The 20529-nt window shown below is 42.7% G+C and overlaps 1 protein-coding gene across 2 annotated transcripts in view; it reads left to right on the top strand.

Moving 5' to 3' along the window:
- fgf13a (fibroblast growth factor 13a) overlaps window positions 1-20529 on the top strand; it is an 81146-nt gene that overhangs the window by 23957 nt on the left and 36660 nt on the right. The window contains exon 3 of one of the 2 annotated variants that reach the window (XM_084010050.1): window positions 10294-10461. The exons of the other annotated variant lie outside the window; for it this stretch is intronic. Coding sequence (XP_083866176.1) covers window positions 10294-10461 — 168 coding nt within the window. The remainder of the gene's footprint in view (window positions 1-10293; window positions 10462-20529) is intronic. 2 annotated transcript variants of the gene reach the window in all.

The raw sequence follows: 20529 nt of genomic DNA, 5'->3' as shown, positions 1-20529 counted from the left end.
CAAGCTACAGGTCGCTGAATTGTGTGGATTGACACACACACACACACACACACACACACACACACACACACACACACACACACACACACACACACACACACACACACACACACACACAGAGAGAGAAACATGAAGAGATCATGACCTCACCATGAGCAGGGCAGCAGATATTGTAGTATCAGTAGTCACTTCCTGTCAGGCAGTGACGGTGGTGTTACGTGCTGCAGCAGTTTGATTTCTTCAACGTGACAGAGCTCACAGAACCGGCTGTTGTTTTCACAGTGCAGGCACTTTGTCTTCAGAGGTTGTGGAGTGACAGTCATGTTGGTGACAACATGAATGTCACCTTTTCTATTCTATTTTTACTTATTTTTGGGTTACCTGCCATTTTCAACACAGAATGGTCAAACAGGGGAACATAGCACGCCTTGATGTGTGTCCAGCTCTGCCCACAGATGGTCACCATTGCACAACTATTCTGGCGTTGCGCCCACTGATGACTGCCACCAGGCCCACCCGTCATTGTCCCTGTAAATCCACCTTCTTCTGGTTCCCCATCCGAGTATGTCCGTGCGAGTGTTTCGGAGTGTGCCAGGCACATGATAGGTTAACAGGTGGGATGACTTGGCAAATGTAGTAGGGAATGTTCAGGCCGGGGGAACAGCTGCGAGTGAACAGGATCCGCCCGTCGTCAGCCCACAAGACTTGGAAAATATTTTTCTATTCAGATTCTAAATAGTGGGCTACGATGCCAACAATGCACTCACTGTACTTTGGTTTGTTCAAGAACAACACCCTGTGTTATCCTGTGTTAGCTTTATAACTGGGCCACTGCTGCAAACGGGATCATTCTATAAAATCTAAAAAAATCACCACATAATCACTATTTAGCCAAACTTTCCAAAGTAACAGCATGAATCTACATTTTGGGTTAGCATTTCCATTTCCAGTATGAAGAGTTTTGAGAAAGATGTGGCACGAGCAGCGAAATGTACAAAGAATTAGTGAACACCAGTGCATTTTAAAGCTACTGCACGTGCACGAAGAACACGAGGATGGGACAAGCGAAGGTTTGTCCTGATTGGTGAGCTCCCCTGTCACTTGAGTTCAGAAGGACCGCCGTCTCCAACGAGAACTATTGTTCTGGAATAACCTTGTTTGTTCTAGTTCAGCTCGTCTCTTGCTGCGGTTCCCATCGCGAAGCAGAACAAATGCCTGGATGTTATCCAGACTTGACACAAGCAGAACAACCACGGATGTGTGTGTGTGTGTCTGGATTTTGTCCCTCTTAAAATGCATCATCAGGAAACTGAGCCATCAAACACTAATCCCATATTTTTGATGATTCAGATAGCGTTGGCGTTAGCTGTTCCTAAATCTCCTCTCTCTGAATGCCTGCAATTGAATCCTTTATGTAATCCTGCATCAAGGCCAAGCTAGTTGGGACTCTTGGGTCAATCAGAATTGACAGTGTGTTCTTCGCTCGTTAATATAGCAGAAGGGTTGGCCATAATACCAGCGTAATCCTTTTCTTTCATCGTGTCATTTTCCATTTTATTCACTTATGCTGTGATGTCAGGAGCTATTGTTTGATCTGCTCAGTTCTGTTCTCTCTCTTTTTTTATTTTTTTTTATTTTTTTATTCGGGCCACCGCTCTTTGTTCACATCTTCTCCTCGTGGCAATTTTCACCTGATTTAGTTTGTGCGGAACACCAGTGAGACACAAAGCGAACATGTTTAATAGATGAAGTCGTGATGCAAAGCTCACATTTAAAGACCTCCCAATGCCTGCTTACTTTCTCTTTGCTGTGAGCTTCCTCATAATAAACTCCTTCTCAATAACGGCAAATTACTAATGTGAGCAACATACTAAGCCAAGAGGACAGATGGAAGACTGTTCTGCTGTAACAACACAGGCACAACACAATCATTAGAAAACAAACTATGTTACAAAAACACATTTTCTGCCATCCCAACTCTCATATTTACTACACATAAGGCCCGGCTGAACGCTAGAAACAACTGGAAAACAATTTAGCTCCATTACTATATTAATTCTCGAGTGTTCAAAGGCTTGCCAAGCTTCATAAAGTCGGTGTCTATTAAATCCTATAGAGTTCATTAAGGGTTTTATTGGTGCTTAATAGTGGTTTATCGAGGCTTTTATTGTTCATTGGAATTCATCTTCATCTGGCAGCAAAAAAAATTGACAATCTTCCAGGGAATACGCCGTGAAATGATGACATTTTGGAGAGTGTCTTAACACGAGTATACACAAAGATTCAGTCAAACACACACACTCACAACTAATGCAATAAGTTAAACGTTTCCACGAGGGTCACTTTATAGTCAAGGGAACTTTTATAAATCCAAAGAAGAAGAGTATGTGATCAAGGTGGCAACATGGCGTTTTTTTGTCTATGTGTTTGTTTTGTCTCTCTTTCCGTCCGGTTTTCTGTAAAATATTGATCTGCAATAAATGAGAGACAGTGTTTGATGCAAATGTTGAGTAAAATCTCCGCAGAGCTGAGACTCGTGTTGAGGTCACCCTCCTCTTTCTCTGCTCCACCTCTTACTCCCGGCTCTTTCAAACTGTACACATGCCTTCACTCCTCCTCTTCCCTTCTCCTCCCCCTCTCCCTCTGCTACCTTTCCTCCTCAAAAGAAGAAAGGCTGTAAATGTGCTTTAATAAACTGTGTAAAGTGTGTGCGTGGCTTTAATGCCCATCTGGGATCTGATCCGGTTGGCAGGGGGCAGAGGAAGACGCTGCCCTCCATATCTGCTCTGCCAAGAACACACTGCTTGGCAGAAACACTTGGATCAAGGAGGGTTTTTTTTTTTTTTTTTGGCAAAGTAATTAATAAAGAAGCTTGTCACAACTTGCAAAGGTTTAGTGGTGATATGATCATATGGCGGTAGCAATCATTGCATAACTGTTGGATGAATGGCTGTAGCCTCCGTGTCTCCATTGTTCATTACCTCTTTTTGATTTGAGCCCAACAGTGTTTCTGTCGAATGAGATCTGGATGGAGAGAGAGAGAGAGAGAGAGAGAGAGAGAGAGAGAGAGAGAGAGAGAGAGAGAGAGAGAGATGTTGGTGGATAATTAGTTTTCAGTTTCGGAGCTGAGAGCCAAGACCTGTCAACCCCACATTAACTTACAGCAATGGGGGGACGTGGAACAGACCTGTGCACTTAGTCAGCCATGCGTTGAGACATCAGTAAGTGCACTGAGGGTTGTGATAGAAACAGGAAGTTGGGGACAGTCACTACTACCCCTGCTAAACACTGTTACCATTACATAATGCTATTTATTCCGACAAGAACAAAGTAAATATAGGACGTACCCCTCAGTTTTAAAGCTCCTCTCTATATATGTAAATAGTCAACAGATTGGTTTCTGATCATATCTGTTTATTCTCATTGAAGACTTCCATCTGTTGCACACGCTTCGTGATCCTGAAGCTCGGACTCTCTGAGCTGCAGGTCTCCCACTGAGATCGCCTCGTGTTATGCAACTTGCTAGACCTTTTCTGTTTCTTTATTTGTGTTAAGCAATTATAGCCACCGGACCAATCTAGGACACATTTGTGACTTTTGCTAACTTTAAAGCAGGTGAGTGCAGTTTCTATGGAAACTTAAAAAAAAAAGGTAAATGACTGTCTTTTTCTGTCCTTATGATGTGAATTTATTTTCACATTTATGACGCTTTAATAATGGCTGCCATGTTAGATTCAATACATAGATCAACATATTTCTATTCTCAGATCATATCCCAAAGTGATTCATAGTGTAGTATCACTCTTTATACCTTGGCTGGGAATTGAGAGGAAGTCTTTTATTAAACGGAAAGGTGGAAACATAATATTCCAAGGAATGTATGAGACAATATACTGTATGAGCGTACCGTATCTACTGTGTATTATTGAACACACGTTAGATACGTGGGAGGGTCCAGCCATGTTCCTTATTGAACACTCAACTGAACACACTCTGTGAAACCCACCGGTGAACTGAGCTGATCTGGCACGCTTGGTTTACCGCAGTAGTTTCTGATAATGTGCTAATCGTCACAAGCATAAAAGAAGAGAGATGTTAAATGCTCGACTGGAGACGAACTGCACCCCATAAATCAGCTGCTAGCAACCCGTAGCGAGATGGACAGGCAACTCGTCCTTCCATCCTTATAACCTTACTGCGTGGCGTTTAACAGCGAGCACAGCCGGCCTGAGCGCAACAGTTATGAATCATACGTTGCTATGGAGCAGATTTGACATATACCATAAGCTACTTATAAGCTAAGGTATCACTTACAGGCTTTGTTGATCCTATTTAAACCTCCCACTGTTTCAGTCCTGAACTCAAAGGCCTCGTGAGTAATATATGACGCTTTACAAGCCTATCTGCTCCCGTGAGCAGTTAATTGCCATGAAAGGGATCCTTAGTATTAAACCATCTAAGCAGGAGAGAGTGTGTTTGACCTCCTGTCTGTGGACACATCTATGAAACGTTTGAATACACGATAGAGATGCGAGTGCCAATATTTTACGAGGTCATCTGTCCGATAAGTGTGGGTTTGTGTGTGTTCATGCTGTATCGCATGAGTTGTTGCACTTTATGAGGACAGCGTGTTCGTTTGTGTATAATGTTTCAAAAAGAGTGATTCTCCTGCAGTAGCAACCATCCATGTGAACACGATGTTTGACTCCATAATAGGCCAGAAATAAATTGTGCTTTTCACTGTTATTGTTCTTCACGAGATCCTTTGTTGTGCGTTCTTGTTTGCTGTCACTCTGCCATCCTAAGCAGCATATTTGTTCAAAAAACAGTGAAAATGTGTTTGTGTGTGTGTGTGTGTGTGTGTGTGTGTGTGTGTGTGAGTGAGAGACACAGATAGAAAGATAGTGAGAGTGTCTCTCCACATTGATTTTTTCTCGACTTGGCATATTTTCAAACCCACAGCTGCATTCCAGGGATTTACACTTCCTTTTAAAAACGATATGGTGCGTAAAAAATAGATTGAGGGTGAGCAGGTGAAACAAGAATAGCTTTTGTCTCCGTCCCTAACGTGGGAGAAAGGAGGTGTACTCTCTAATGTAGTTGCATAATGGGTGGTTAAACTGAAAAAATGAGAAAAAAATGTGGTGGAGAGGAGAATGTTAGATCTACCTACTCTGGACGTAGTTGGCGAGACAAACACACACGTCCCCATAGATTTGGGATCCCTCAGCGGGGCCACAACATGAAGGGACACCTATTTTTCAGTGTGACACGACATTAGACATCTTCTACCGCCAACGCCACACACAAGGCGTACTCATAAACACATGGCATGAGATGTACAGTACATCTCTGACTCATCAAGTGGAGTCCAATGTGTCCTGAGGCTACGGAAGCTGTTAGAATGAGCCCACTCTCCGATGCTGGATCAATAGTTTTAGGTGACCTCAGAGGGGCACCTCAGGGAACCTCGGCTTTGGAACGACCTGCCTGAGCAGATAAGGCTTACAGAATCAGCAATAACTTTTGAATCACTTCTTCAAATCTACTTTTACAGACTTTTTACGTGATGTCATCTTTTTTTTGTGTGTTGACATGCCTTTTATTGTTTCATCTATTCTACTGCTTTTAGTTTTATTTGTCTGTTATCTTGTTTGTTTCCTGCCTTTGCTTTGCTCTGTCAAAGCACTTTGTAAACTCGGTTTTTAAAATGGTGCAACATAAATAAAGTTATTATTATTATTAAAGGCTTAGGTTTAGTCATGATTTAGGTTGCAATTCCCTCACAATCATGTGTTCATTTTGTGGACCACCCCCTGTGTGTGTGGCTCACACTGTCATGATGCACATTGGTTGGGAGATAAGAGGATTAACAGTTCATTATGAGTTAAAGAGGGTGGACTATCGGTCAGAAAAAGCATCCCTATAATGATTTCTCCAGTTTCATATTTATTGTCTCCAGGAGGATTATGCAATCGGTCATGTGCGTACCTAAGTGAGTGAGTGTGCACCTATTTGTCTGTCCACTCACATTCTGCTGGAGTAGCAATATTTGAATATTATGGGTGACCAGTTATGGCTGCATGCTCAGTGATTGCTTGTGGTTACGGTGACTTACACTGTTTCAAAACACTTTTTGTTGCCTATTTTAAACAGCCTTTGACCGCCTGCTGTTTCTATGAAAAGTCTTTTACGACGACTTCAAGTCGATTGCCAGCATAGACCTCCACTGCTGACACTGGCAGAGATCCACACCCTTCTGAATGCACTCTTCTAGTTTGACTTGTCACCACTCAGTTATCCAGTGATATTTGATTACAGAGGCTACAGTATTTGTCCCGAGCTATCATGTCACACTTGAGAGCCTCTGTTTACAACAAAGAAGGCAAAGGAACAAAGGACAAGAGGGAGAAAGAGACAGACAAATATTCAGCTCAGGGCGATGAAACGGTATGAATAAAAAAAAAACCTCATTCTGCATCTCAAAGAAAACCTCAAGTTCAAATCAACTCACTTTCTATGCTGCCTGCAAGGTGACTTACAACAAAAAAGAAAACTCTTCTTTTTCGACATGGAGTCACACAGAACCGACGGCGTCCCAGAAGACAACGTGCTAGATTCTGCTCCTTGCGAAACCACATTGAGGCCAGGCTATTTTGGAAACGCAAACCTCCGGCTACAGACCCGTTTCTGTGTTTAATTCTGATTCTAATTTAGTGAGTGTTCTCTTCTCCAAGTCATGACGTACATGCTCCAACCTTCTCGATGGATACGAGCCATGGACTTGAGTAAATTGCGCGGATTGGCCCTCGTTCATTTCCCTGGGCCTGACGGTGCTTCAGTTGATTACACACGTCCTTGAACCCCATTTGAACATGTGGCAGGTGGCATTTATGAGCCTGGGTGTCACCGGTGACATTTTGTCACATTAAGCCTGCTCTTCTCTTCTCACACTTGAACACAAGCACAGCACGGTCGTTGCGTATCGCTTGCTTTGTACTCCATGCGGTAAACGCTGCCCACACAGACACTGCAGCACGTCTACCACGCTGTTGCCAGGAAAACCCGAACTAAACAGATGAGCAACTAACCGACGCAAGATACACCCCTCCATTCCTCCTTACTATGAGATTTATTCCCGTCAGAGGGACATCTATCTGAAGGTCCGCTGTGGCAACACTGGTGCCCGTAGATCACACAGCTCACTCTGAGTGAGAGTCATTCATCATGCATCCTTCAGTCCCCAATACGTGCTCTTCATCAAGGCTGGGGGCAAGGATGGAGGAGACCCACCTTCCTGCTCTGATCATCCTCTTGGCCCCACCGTCACTTACTTTTATAACCTCAGATGATCCGTTAGCAAGCTCATTAATATGAGTGGGCTGGAAGCGGACGTTTGTTGAAGACAGGACTGCGAGGACGTGCGACATCTTCAGAGTGCTGTGCCAGTAAGCAGTTGGAAGCTTGACCCTTTGCCAATTAACCCGAGGTTGTGTCTCAGTGCACCTCAACACCTGTGGAGGTGAAACAAACCCTTTATTATTGGTTTGTTTGGGGTGAAAAGAGACGTATTGTGCAATAGGGAAATAGTCAGGATATCACCGTGTTTAAAGGGACAGTTTGTATATTCTCCCCCCTCCCCCCCAAAAAAATCAACATTGTTTGTAGTTGAGATACTTTATTTAACCTTGGGGGAATTTGCGTGTCACCCCACACATGGCACAAACTGTGTGCACTTTACAGGTATTATAAAAAGAGGGATTAGCTTAGCTCAATTTCTACTGTATGAAGCACCTCCGTGCCTCAGGGGCAGAGAACGGGGTCATATTCCTGGAAGGAAACTTAGACCTCTCTCTAGTCATTCCAAAGCACCATTAAAGTTTCAGTAGTGCTGTGGTTTTCTTGGCGAGGAGTGGTGGTGGCTAGTGTCTGTGGGGTATTAAGGACCTTCTGCTGGTGCCGTTGTTAGTGTAACAGGTCATCCAGGAGCCTGAAGGAGGCGCCGAAGGACAAAAGGGCATTTGGCGAATAATTGCACTCCGTGTGGAACCTTGATTATCTAACCCGCTGTTAGTGTGTGTTTGAGCTCTGTGGGGTGAACTAGCGAGGCTCATGTCAGACAACGGCTGACCTGGTTGGTGAACCTGATCCTGTAATACAACATATTAAAATACTGTATTTTATTTATTATTTGGAGGACTGAACAGCAATCACTTTTTTTGTTTCACAGAAGCAAAATAACTCCCTTCATCAGATGGGACAAATTGGACTTCCGGAATCCAATTTGTCCCATCTGGTCAAGTAGGAGATATTCAGCAGGGAGAGCAATTTGTCCAATCTCTGGAGAAGGGAGTTTATTTTATTTCTGTGAAAGACATCTTTTGGCCTGTTTGACATCTTTATCAACGGCCGTCTTCCTCTAGTGAAGGATTTGTTAAGGCAGGAAAATAAATGCTCCAATCCCTAAAGCTTGACTTTTGGTTGTGCAGTCAGGGAACATTCCCACATTTTATTTCCACTCCCATTAACCAATTCATTTCTTCATTTTATTCTGCACTCTCCTGTTAATTGTGCAATTTTACTCCCTTTAAGATCGATTTGGCATACCACTGGACTCAAATGGGGAACAATTCAGACCTAATAAAATACACTTAATCGTTATGTGTAAAAGAGTTTTATGAAAGAAAGTCGATAGTCAATAGAGATGTATAGGCTAGTAGTTTCAGGGTTCATTCATAAAACTATATTTAAATACAGTGCATTAACCTTCACTATAAACTTTTATTAGGTGCTGACCTTGACTGAAATTATGTTATGTTGTTTTCAATCACCGTGCCCTAAAATTCTAATTAGTACTTTTCACCACACCGCCTTTTCTACATTAGTGTGCACACAGTGTTCAGCATCTTCTAATTTTAAAATAATTGGACACACGTGCCTCGACTACATGTGCTCTTGCTTTTTTTACTTCCTGGTCCAATCCTATTTGTGTTTGAGACAAAGGGAGAGGACTGTGTGCTCCTTGGTCTCATTGTTCCTGATGAAGAGACACTGGAAACTGTGTGATACTACTGTGCATGGAAGTCAGCGTGTGGGAGACTGTCTACGTTTATATTTCGTAGGTCAGTGTATTCTTACCGGGAGAAGAGACTGTGGTGGTACTTTGGTCCATTCACGTCTCAGCTTGCTGAATAAAAGCTGGCGGAGGCTTACATGCAGTGCAAGATAATATCACAGAATGAGAAGAGTAGATATCGGGTCATCGAGAACAAACTCTGTGTGAAAATAGGACATCGGTTTTAACACTATTTTGGTGCCATTTTTCTGGTTAGTTTAGTTAAAATGAAAATAATTATGCCGGTCATGCCAGAAGGTGGGGGGGATATTCAGTATTGTGGTGGTTTGATAGTGGCTACTGATTAATAGATTTCTCAATAGTCATTTTCATTAAGTAGTTAATGTGTCAGAGAGGGGCATGGCACTTAAATCCGTTAGGAAAAGAAGACACAATTATTTGGGTTGATTTGCTTGCAGCTAATCCATCAACACAGAGAAAATGGGTCAATGATCGAAGCCAAGCAGGGACTTTGCCCAGAAGAGGACAGATGCAATAGATCCGATACATACAGGCAGAACCAAAGGGCATTTCACATGATGCCAGCACACAATTCTTTTGTATACAAATGCAGTGTGAAGCAATAGAAGCTTTCCTCAACGCAATCTACATGAAGCATGACTTCACTGTGACCTGGAGGCGCGTGCATGCCTTTGCATCTGCTTGCCTGCTCATACAGTAAATGGGGAACGGGGGGGGGGGGGCTTGACATACTACACAGAGTAGCAGACTGCATGCTTGCCCTGCACACCCACGACCTTTTAGTCCTCGACATTCACCTCATCTGAGTGCAGTAGCTCGCGGTTCTATGCCTGCTAAAAGCCTGCCGTAACACTGATTATGAACATCAAACTGTTCCAATTTCCCTTTCCTTTGTATTATTATTTGATCAATTTTCCTTTGTAGCAACCAAGTTTGTTGTTGGTTGTTTTACATTTTAGTTAATTTGATGTTCTTGATCTAAGCCTGTCTTTCTTATTCTCTTCTGTCCCTCTATTCTCTCTCTTCCTCTCTCTGTCCCTATGCTATATTAGCGTTATTTAAAACTATTGCTAATATGTGATGGATTTTTATTTGCCTGTGTTTCTGCCCTGTGTTGTTGTTGTTGTTGTTTCCTTTTGTTTCTGTGTGTGGTGAGCTTTCTAACCCCAGTTCATTCTGTTATGGCATCAATGCAGTCCAGGATGACGCTGCCCCAGGTACCCAGGAGTACATTATGTTACGGCAGGACTCCATCCACTCTGCGGATATAAGGAGTAAAGGGTCCCCCTTTCGTGCTAAGTGTCACGAAATCTTCTGCTGCCCGCTGAAGCAAGCCGTCCACAAAGAGAGCACAGAGCCCGAAGGTTTGTTTCGCACCCCCTCCTTGTTTTGATTGGCTGACGCTCCTCGTATCCCCCCGCCCACACCCGTCTTGTTTTCCCCCCCTTTCTCATATTCTGTGTGAACTGATAGTTCTCCGTCCCTTCAAACTTTTCTTTCATTCCTGTCCCATTTATTCGAGAGCATCTGGTGCGCTTCTGCCCTTTTCCAGCACGTGTGTGTTCGTGGGATAGTGCAGAAGAAGTGTGTGTGCTTGTGTTAGAACGCTTATGGCTTGTTTGCTTGCAGAGAACCTGTAGGAGGGCACCTCTCCCTGGGGCCCTCTAGTGTGGTGTGTTTGTACCGGAATGTGTGTGTGTGTGTGTGTGTGTGTGTGTGTGTGTGTGTGTGTGCGTGTGTGCGTACACATCTGCCTGCACATCTCTTACATTGGACGTTGGTGAGGAGCACAGCAACTGGGGCTCCTGCCCACCCCTCCCTACCCCAAACCATTAAGTCGGTCATTGCCACCCTGAGGGCACAAGCACAGACCAAAACAAAGTGCAAACATAAAAGGGGTAATAGATGGAGGCAGCTGCTGCTCTAATGAGTTCAATGACTGGGCAAATTCTGTATATATGCTTCCACTTCAACTGGACTCATGGAACGAAGCCACGATAGAACAAAGCACTTTTGTCTTCCTGTCCTGAACTGACTACGTGAGATTGAAATGTTTCATATTCATGACTAAATAGTGATCTACTCAGATACAGCCTGAATCCCCCCGTCCCCCCCTCCTCCCTTGCCACCCTGCTTCTGCTTGTGGTCTTGGTTTATGCTTCCTACCCTCTCGCTCCCCTCCTTTCCTTCACTGCAACCTTGCTCACCTTTACCCCTACCTCTATCCCTGCATCTAAATGCTTGTAGCAGCATCAGGGCTTATGGCTGCGTACCGTATATTTGTCATCAACATTTGTAGTTAAGTTCAGAAAAACAAAAACAAAAAAAACCCTTGCGCTTCAAGCATGCTTCCATACCCTGAACCGTCTGGCACTCAGGCTTTTTGACTGCCTCATTTATCATCTACCCCTCAATAGAGTGCTAAGATTGTAGTCATTGCTTTCCTTCGCAGACTTCCTGATAGGTAAGATGTGAATTATCTTGCTCCCGATATGTTTTCTGCAATGTATTGCTTTGTCTTCTGTTGCATCTTAAAAAAAGAGGATGGTGTTTGGTCCAGTAGTGCTACGCTTAGATCCGTTAACCTGTTGATGGTGTCTGTGTCCCTGCTGAAGGACTCAGCCACATGCACTCATCCTTGGGAGAAAGAGAGAGAGGGGGGGGGAGTAAAGAAGTGGAATACTAGCGGAGGTCTGGCGAGAAAAGTACAGATGTATTATTCAGTTTGGCTGCAGCGCCAGTTGGACGTGACTGAATTTACAAAGGGAGGAGACTACAGCTGTTACGTAAGATACAGCTGTTTTATAAGGACGTCATTCATGCTGATGCACATGGAAACTGTGTTTTTGAATCTCTCACACACACACACACACACACACACACACACACACACACACACACACACACACACACACACACACACACACACACACACACACACACACACACACACACACACACACTAGATGTTGATATAGTTGCACATATTTGCATTGGAGTTAGTTATTTAATCTGAAATGAAACCCGAAGGTGGTATGTTTTGAAAGATCTGAGCAGGGAAGTCAGTCTTGTCACATTGTTACCATGGCAACAACATTCCAACTGCTTTGTGTTGGACCTATTAATGACTTTCAGGGATTAGCGTTCTATCACTTAGCTGCATGTTAAATGTAGTTTGTAAGTCACTGCGGGACCAGACTGTTAAGTCAGGAGCTTCAGCTGGTTGTCTTTACGTAGTTTGATTTGGCAGCTATTACACTATAAAGTAGTAAAAGGCAGCCTTGTGTCTGCTGTATAGACGAGACAGTGACAAATGTTCTGAAACGTATTTCCTCCAAGTGTAATTCCTCTGATGCACATCCCAGCAGCTGCACTGAGGTGGCTGATACAGAGAACCAAGGTATTGCTTTCGCCAGTCACTGGAGATGTGCTTGACAGAAGAACACATCAGCAGTACACAGGCTTAGGCTGTAGCACTCCAGAGGATGAGTGGTTCAAATCACATCAGTTCATCTCTGTGAAGCTGCAGGGAGCATGAGAACACAGACAGGGAGCGCTGGGTGTGCCTCCTCCATCCCGTGGTCCGTGCGTGGCGCCAGGCTGTCAGACAGTTTGTTCTTGAACTCGAAATTCCCTTTGACGCAATCTTTGGCTCAATCTGTGTCACCACCTCTGGATTCTTCTGCTGTTTCCTCTGCTTCTGTCTCGCTCTCTTTGGGTCTGATCCGTTTCTCCACAGCAACAACACACGATGGCACCTGAGGGGACCCATCTGTGCAAATATCCCCATCCGTAAATCAGATGACTGCAGGACTTTGTGTTTAGAATTCCAGGCTACAGACAGATAGTCTTATAGAGATATACACAGAAGAATAAGGCGTGAGCTGTAAGTGTATGTATTTGACTCAAAGAATGAGTGTTTTTCCATATGAATTAATCCTAGCCCTTATTAGAAAAATTTGAATTACCTCTGCGGTGATTTAGAGGCAGTTCTGGCCATGACTTACACAAGAGGAGCTTTAAAATGCCAAATGGCTTGGACATTTGACTGCATCACAGAATAAAATGTCACAGAGAGGAAAAAGCAGAAGGTGGTCCGTAGCTTGATAGTTTCTCTCTCGTTTTAAATTAAAGGTTTACAATTTGCCTTCAAACAGTCAGGTGAACATTGAAAAAAAGTTATGTTTTCTTTAATACTCAGCGGTAGAGGAAAGTTACACACTTTTCATTAATCTTTGCGTTTCCTTGGTGAGCTGTAGAAAGACTAAAACTTTAACGATGCTCTTATATTGCAAGCATATGTTTCATATAGGCACTTAAATATTGTTTTAGGGTAGATTTGAAAATTGCCTAACCTTTAAAGTAATCCACCGATAGTTTTGTGCGCTTTATCCTTTATCTGCAAATCCCATACTATTTCACATTACTGCTGACCTTTTGGTAGAGCACACAATCAATTTTTAGGTCGGTTTTCAACCTTCTGCAGCGTTTGTTGCCATTTAGCGTAGCTTGCAGAAATGTGGAACTCGCTGGAAAAGGTAATGAATTTGGTGGCGTTATGATGTGTTTTGAAAAGTGCATGCACATTTTGAGTCCAACCAGTCCAATATCAAGCTTTGATTGAAAAGCTACATCAGTGTTGGTGCTACCAACTGTGGCCTCTAGGATGCAGGAGAATGAAATCACTATTGTGATGCGTCTCTTACAGACAGAATCCAGCTGGGTTGCTCAACATTCAGGCCACTATCTAATCGTTTTCAGCTTTATAGACTTAATAACTCATCTGCTGCCCACTCAGCCAAGAAAATGTAAGCAGGGGAGCAAGAGGGATGAATAGTGTCCCCATTCATTTCCTACACCCAATGTAAAATGCATGGCAGTGATACAGCACATTGTCGACATGGCGCAATTACATTTCATGGGGGGGCAGCTCCTTATAACAGCATATCCCATTGCAGTGTCTCACCGAGTCCTGCATACTACTGCAATGTTGACAAGAGACAAACATGCAGCCCCAGGATGCACTCATGCTCCAATAACAGCTTGTTTAATTTTCCTTCTTTCCTCTGCAGTCTTTCCGCATGAAAGCAACAACTCTGTTTGTCTAAGTCAATACATAAATTGAAACTATGCATGAATAAATAATGTGTATGATAATGTGATTTGGTGACTGGAGACTAGGCTGGGAAGAGAGTGTCAATGTCACCCCAGCACTGTAAGTTCTGCTGTGCTTACCTGACCTCTAGAAGTGTGCATTTGTGCAACATCAAAGTTTTGCTCTTAACTAGATGGATGGCGAGTGAATAAGCTTTCAATTCTTTTCACGTCTGATGAAAAGTCAAAATGAAATCCACAGTGTGAGAATATCTATGTCAAATAGTCCCGAACGTATGAAAGAGTAGTGTTTTATTAGCCTAGTTTACGTAGTAAATGTCAGCCTTTCTGAAGCAGAACAGAAAAGGTTAGAGTGCCCGCTCCATTGGCGTGATATAATCAACACCTCTTGCATGTCTTTTCATCTGCAAGCACAAAATAGATGATCTGGGCCTGCACACGTGATAATGCTCTGTTAATGTCACACTCACACAAGAACACACTCATTTCCCTCAGATTTAGGCAGAAATGCTGACACAGTGTTCATCTCTGGGGCTTAATCTAAGAGCATAAACAAACAGCAGGATTTGGTGTTTATGACTCCGTTAATGAGAAGCTACTCTGGAGACCAGCAGAGAAGGGAAGCAGAGTTAAGTTGCCAGGTCTATTACATTCCATCAGTGTCTATTTAATTAGCGATGCTCTCGTATTCGCCTCCACACCCCAGGTCCTCTCCTTGTGGCAGACTCGGCAACAGCCAATTTGTAAATAAAAAATGGAGGGACTAAGTTATGGATGAATATTAGGTTTATTCCCTCTACATGTGTATGGTACCCACTGTATGTTACTCTAAACATATTGGATATATCTTATAAAACACAATGGTGGGCCTAAATTGCACATAGTCCAGACATTTTATGTAAAAATGTTTATCAACCTGATAAAAATTGCAACAAAAGCAAACTCAATGAAGTTTGTGTTTTCAATATGTCCTTAATAATAAAAATAACAAAAGGAAATCTAAGGAGTTGTATGAAGGGTAAAATTTGAAAATGATCTTACCAAAAATGCCCTTTTATCCCTATTTCAGTGACTATATTGTGTCCTATTCTACCCCGATCCGGTCCTATTCTTCTTATATCTGGTCCTATTCTTAGATATATGCTCCTATTCTTCTCATCCATCCATCCATCCATCGTTTATCATGTATTCAGGGCCGCGGGGGGGCTGGAGCCGATCCCAGCTGACATTGGGAGAAGGCAGGGTTCACCAGTCTTTCACAGGGAGACATGTAGAGACAGACAACCATTCACGCCCACATTCACACCAATTTAGAGTCATCGATTGACCTATTCTTCTCATATCTTGTCATATTCTTAAATATGCTCATATTCTTCTTAGATCTGGTGCTATTCTTAGATATGCTCCTATTCTTCTCATATCTTGTCCTATTCTTAAATATGCTCATGTTCTTCTTTGAGCTGGTCCTATTCTTAGATCTGTTCATATTCTTAGATCTGTTCATATTCTTCTTAGATCTGGTCCTATTCCTAGATCTGCTCCTATTCTTCTTAGATCTGCTTACATTCTCATATATTCATATTCTTGATCTGCTCCTATTCTTAGATCTACTCCTATTCTTCTTAGATCTGCTCCTAAAGGTCTGCTCCTTAATCTACCCAGACCTTTATCATTTCTCAGATTTCAGCATTTCATCTATGTAATATTCATCTCTTTTGGTACGTTAAAGTGGATACTGACTGCATTACATGTAAAATAGCTTTTGTTGCAATTTTTGCGAGGTCAAGTTACATTGTCACTGGACCAAAAGTACTCATGTTAAATGTAGAAAATGGGGCAAATTATCCATTTTATCACAACTTGTTGGTCTAACTGAAAGGCTGAGTGGAAGGAAGCAGAATGTTCAACCAGCCGGAGGCTTCGTCAACAGTAAATCTGTGAGGAGTAATATTTTATATGGCATGCTTTGAGGATAATATTTATCAATCCTGTCAATGGACAGTGAAAGGACTGAATGATATAATGATGCGGGTACAGTACAGTACTTATACGCTGTTTTATATACCACATAGCCCATGCAACATGTGTATTTATCCTCCATGTCTACATTAGCAGCTTTACTCCCCATCGCTCCCACGGCTTGATTCAGATTTGACAAACCTTCACACAGCTTGACCCAGCTTATGTCACTAATGGATAGAATGCATTATTGTTTTGTTTTTTCAGCTGCGCTAAACAGAAACCATCGGTAGAGTAGTCAGGTTATAGTAACAGTGACACAAGCAAGCATGAACGTTTTCCCCAAGGCTATTTAATTGGGGCAATGAGGCAGACTGCTGAGTCAGCACCACATTAATGGGAGTCTGGCAAAGTGGCTCCAGACGGCTGCCAGGATAGGGATTAAATAGTGTCACTTATTAGGTAGAAGAAGATATTTAGTAGGTGTAATGTATTAAATATGAACAAATACTGAATCCTACTGTATAACCTGCTTTGAAAAGCAGGGAATAAATACAATTACACTCACAGAATGCATGATGGAGCAATGTATGGATGTACTGTATATGAACATCTTAGGGGTTTGACATTTTTCCACACAGACATGTATATATGTTAATAAACTAACTAAGACTGGGTTATCATTCTATCACAAATCTGTCACAAAGGGACTAGCAAACTACAAAGTACTAATCTTAATATTTAGTTTTTGAGATCCTTGCAGACCAGACAGGAAGGCCAGCACTCATTCATTTTCTGAAGCTGTCTAAAAGTCCAGTATTGGTCATTGCACTGCACTGTGACTACTGAAGACATTAAAAGTTCTACAGACGTCCTAATTTGTGTGAAGGGGACACCAGAACTGTCTCAGCACAACATTAGCAGAGACTGAGAGAGCAACAGGCCCGTTTGGCTGAACAATACAGACAGTTTGAGGGTATCTCACATTATCTTGGGTGCTAGCGGGGTTATGTAAAGGCCTTGCACATTTGCTCTCAGGGAGCCCCGATTAATGTGCTGCCTGTTGGCAAGGATTCAAACGGACACTCAATTTCTCCCATCATGTCGCCTGCCAGCCACCAAAGAGGTCTTGGAGCTTCCATTGAGCCCGATGAAACCCAGAAAAGTCGTCGTCCTCTTTACACAGAGGGATATACGGACTGTGTAGTGATATGCAGATGTTGGAGAAAAGTTGGACCTTTAGTCAAGAATGGGAACAGACTTGTAATGCTGCTGTGACACTATTTCTAAGTGCTGCACTCGAGACTCAGCTTGTTTGTTTGTTTACTTCCTTCTCAAAGGTGGTTAAATGTCTGGAAAGTGTTCAGAGTATTCAACAGTTGCCTCTTGCCGACTCAGTGATCTGTGCGCTGTGCAATCTCCCCGCCAAAATTGGCTGAGCAGCTACTTAAAAAGAAAACAAAAAACTGCTAAAACATGCAAGTTATTCTATCATTCCGATGATGTATTATATTGGTATTTTGTACTCATGTGTACAGAGCCTTGGGTCTCACACCTGATTTGTTTGCTAAACCGTACCCCTCCACAGATTTGTACATTTAGTGACAACAGTGCATTATAGGCAGGTGTGTGCATACTGTATGTGTCATAACACTCCAATATGCTCTCACTCAGATTACGGATGTAGTATCATTACATGGATCCTTTATTCAATAAAATCAAATATGTGTCTAAAAATATATCATCATACTTAAACGTAGAGCAATCTTCTCAAAGATCATATTCTGTCCATCAGTAGGAGCCCAGTGTGCTCAAGGTCGTCGATAATGTATTTGCCGGAACAATAGATGGGTTAGACATAAATGATGCATACTGTTAATGAAATGATGATTCATCAACTGTCAAAGAGACCCCAGTCGGCGGTCCCCTCCCTTTCAGCCGCTCCCATCAGCACGTGCACCTTTCACCTTCTGTGTCGTACAGCCTGTCTCACATCAGTATGCGGTGAAGAATAGGCCCGCGAGTCATTATCTTAGACCCAAATCTAATTTTGCAGCACGCATACAAGCGAAGAAGCGCGACAGGCTGAGGCATCGGACTGAATAAACAACAAAGAGACACACAGGTGCTGATGAGACGTGGTAAGATGCTCACATACAAAAACACATACTAGTGCATATACCGCTTGCAGTGAGGCAGACGAGGGGAACACATTCTACCACTACTCAGCCAACCATGTATCATCTCACCTCGATAAGCCCACAGACCGCTCACACATCTGTCCCGTTTGTATGAGGAGAATGGGTTTCGTTGCTCTTGCCCGTCAAAGCCACATTTCTAAGCTTTGTTTACATGTGGGTGCGTGTGTGTGTGTGCACTCTCGGGGACCTACGGCCTTATGGCAGCCATTAGTGTTAGTCGCTAATCCACCGGCTGGAGAGATAATTAGACATAGCACATCATCAGCATACATTTACAGCTGTCTCTCTGTATCTCATTTACCTCTCACACTATTTTTTCCTGCCATATTTTCCTTCTATTTATATATTTCTCTGAAAGGTTAAACACAAAATATTATAAAAAAGGTCAGTTTGAAACCAACCAACTGGTATAAGTGCCTCCTCAATGTAATGGTGAAAATACAAGGAATGCTCTTGGATGAGTTTTGTTGGTGTGTGTGAGGAGGATGTCACAGGCCTCGGATGCATGTTCATTATGATGCAATAGGGAGCAATCAGGCAGGCAGGGAAGCAGTCCTTCAGCAGTACAGATGTTCATATGTAACCCGTCGTAACAACAGGCCAGTGTCACGCACCTCTAATCTGTGCCCTCTGACAGCCGATGCATCGGTTAATATGTCCTAATCTCCCCATGTTATCTCCTTAATTGCAAACACACACATTGACCCTGGATGGGGCATGACATAAGTCACGCTTGGAACTTGGAAGAATAGTTATGTTCCTACAGCCTGCGTTACGAATCTGATCCAGCAGTACTGAAACCAACTTGTTCTGGCTTGTTGAGTATGAACGCATGTTTGCAGCAGCTACTCCTGTCACAGAATAGCAGCTGTGCTGCTTGCGGAACTCAACCGTCGTAATATGATATGAGCTCCAGGGTTTGCACTGATCCCTCAATCGGTAGCTAGAAGCTCAGTGCAATCATACAATCATGTTAAAGCGTGACCTCTGACTCACTGCACGCCACCTGGGTCGATGTGACCGTGGGGCCTGATAGAAGGAGAAGGTAGGAACATGTATGTCATTCCCCCTATCAGTGATTTAAAGATCACACTAAACATCAGTCATATTCTCTGTATCCTACATGTTATCCCTTTTATCTCTTTCACCATCATCTCTGATGACTGTTGCCATGTAATTGTAAGCAATGTAGGAGATTGTTGAATCTCTCTAATGTGTGATTTAAAAACCCAGCCAGTGGATAGCCCATAAGATACTTGTTAACACATTAGAAAGGCTAACATATTTAAAGACTTTCCACCAGAATCAATCCATAATCATTCAAACATACACATTCTACCATCTTAAAATGCATAAACTAACATACAGTATGTAGTATGTAGAAGACTTTAATGGGGTCTGCTCTCTGCTACTGTGGGTGGGTAGGAACCGAAACAGAGTACACTCTGCTTAATGAAGATTCTGATAAAGGATCCAGACAGCAAATACTACTGCTGCTTCAAAGGTACTACTGAGCAAAAGTTAGACTAATGGCAGGATGGATCTACTTTTTCTCTGAGACGAGACGCACGTGTGAGGACCCTGATTGACAGAATGCATTCCAGCTGCTAACCTTTACCATCACAACTAAGTGCCTAACACCAACCTTCACCAGAAACTGAACCTTCAAACCAAGTCTTAAAAAAATGCATTAATGCACTTTTACATACAGTAAACACGTCAAATCTTCTACCTTTTTAGGACTAGCAAGTCTACCTCAAAATCCCTCAGATCATGTATATCTCGCACACATGCACACATTGAACACACAAAATGCACTGCTGGAAGTTGTCTGCTGTGCTGCCTTTGGATTTCTTTGGATCCTTCTTCATCTGTTTTGATGGGTTCATAAAGCCAGCAGGATTTGAGAAGGCATGAATATTGCACTCATTCCTATTTAACTATTTACAGCCCAAATCAAAGAGAAGATGTTAAGATGCTGCAGCTGCTTTTGCCAATAGTTACATTTATAATTTTAGGAATCAGTTAGCCCATTGTAAAACAGAAAATAATTGAAATAATGTATGTATTTACAACGTTTACAAAGCTGTACAGCTGCAATTTCTCAACATATGCTGTACATTTGACATACAGCTGTGAGACAAAAGTAGCTCAAGT

Source organism: Eutrigla gurnardus (genome assembly GCF_963514095.1).
Source record: "Eutrigla gurnardus genome assembly, chromosome: 5".
Taxonomy (NCBI): Eukaryota; Metazoa; Chordata; class Actinopteri; order Perciformes; family Triglidae; genus Eutrigla; species Eutrigla gurnardus.
The sequence above is the reverse complement of the archived record's forward strand: the minus strand, read 5'-3'. Positions and strand labels throughout refer to the sequence as shown.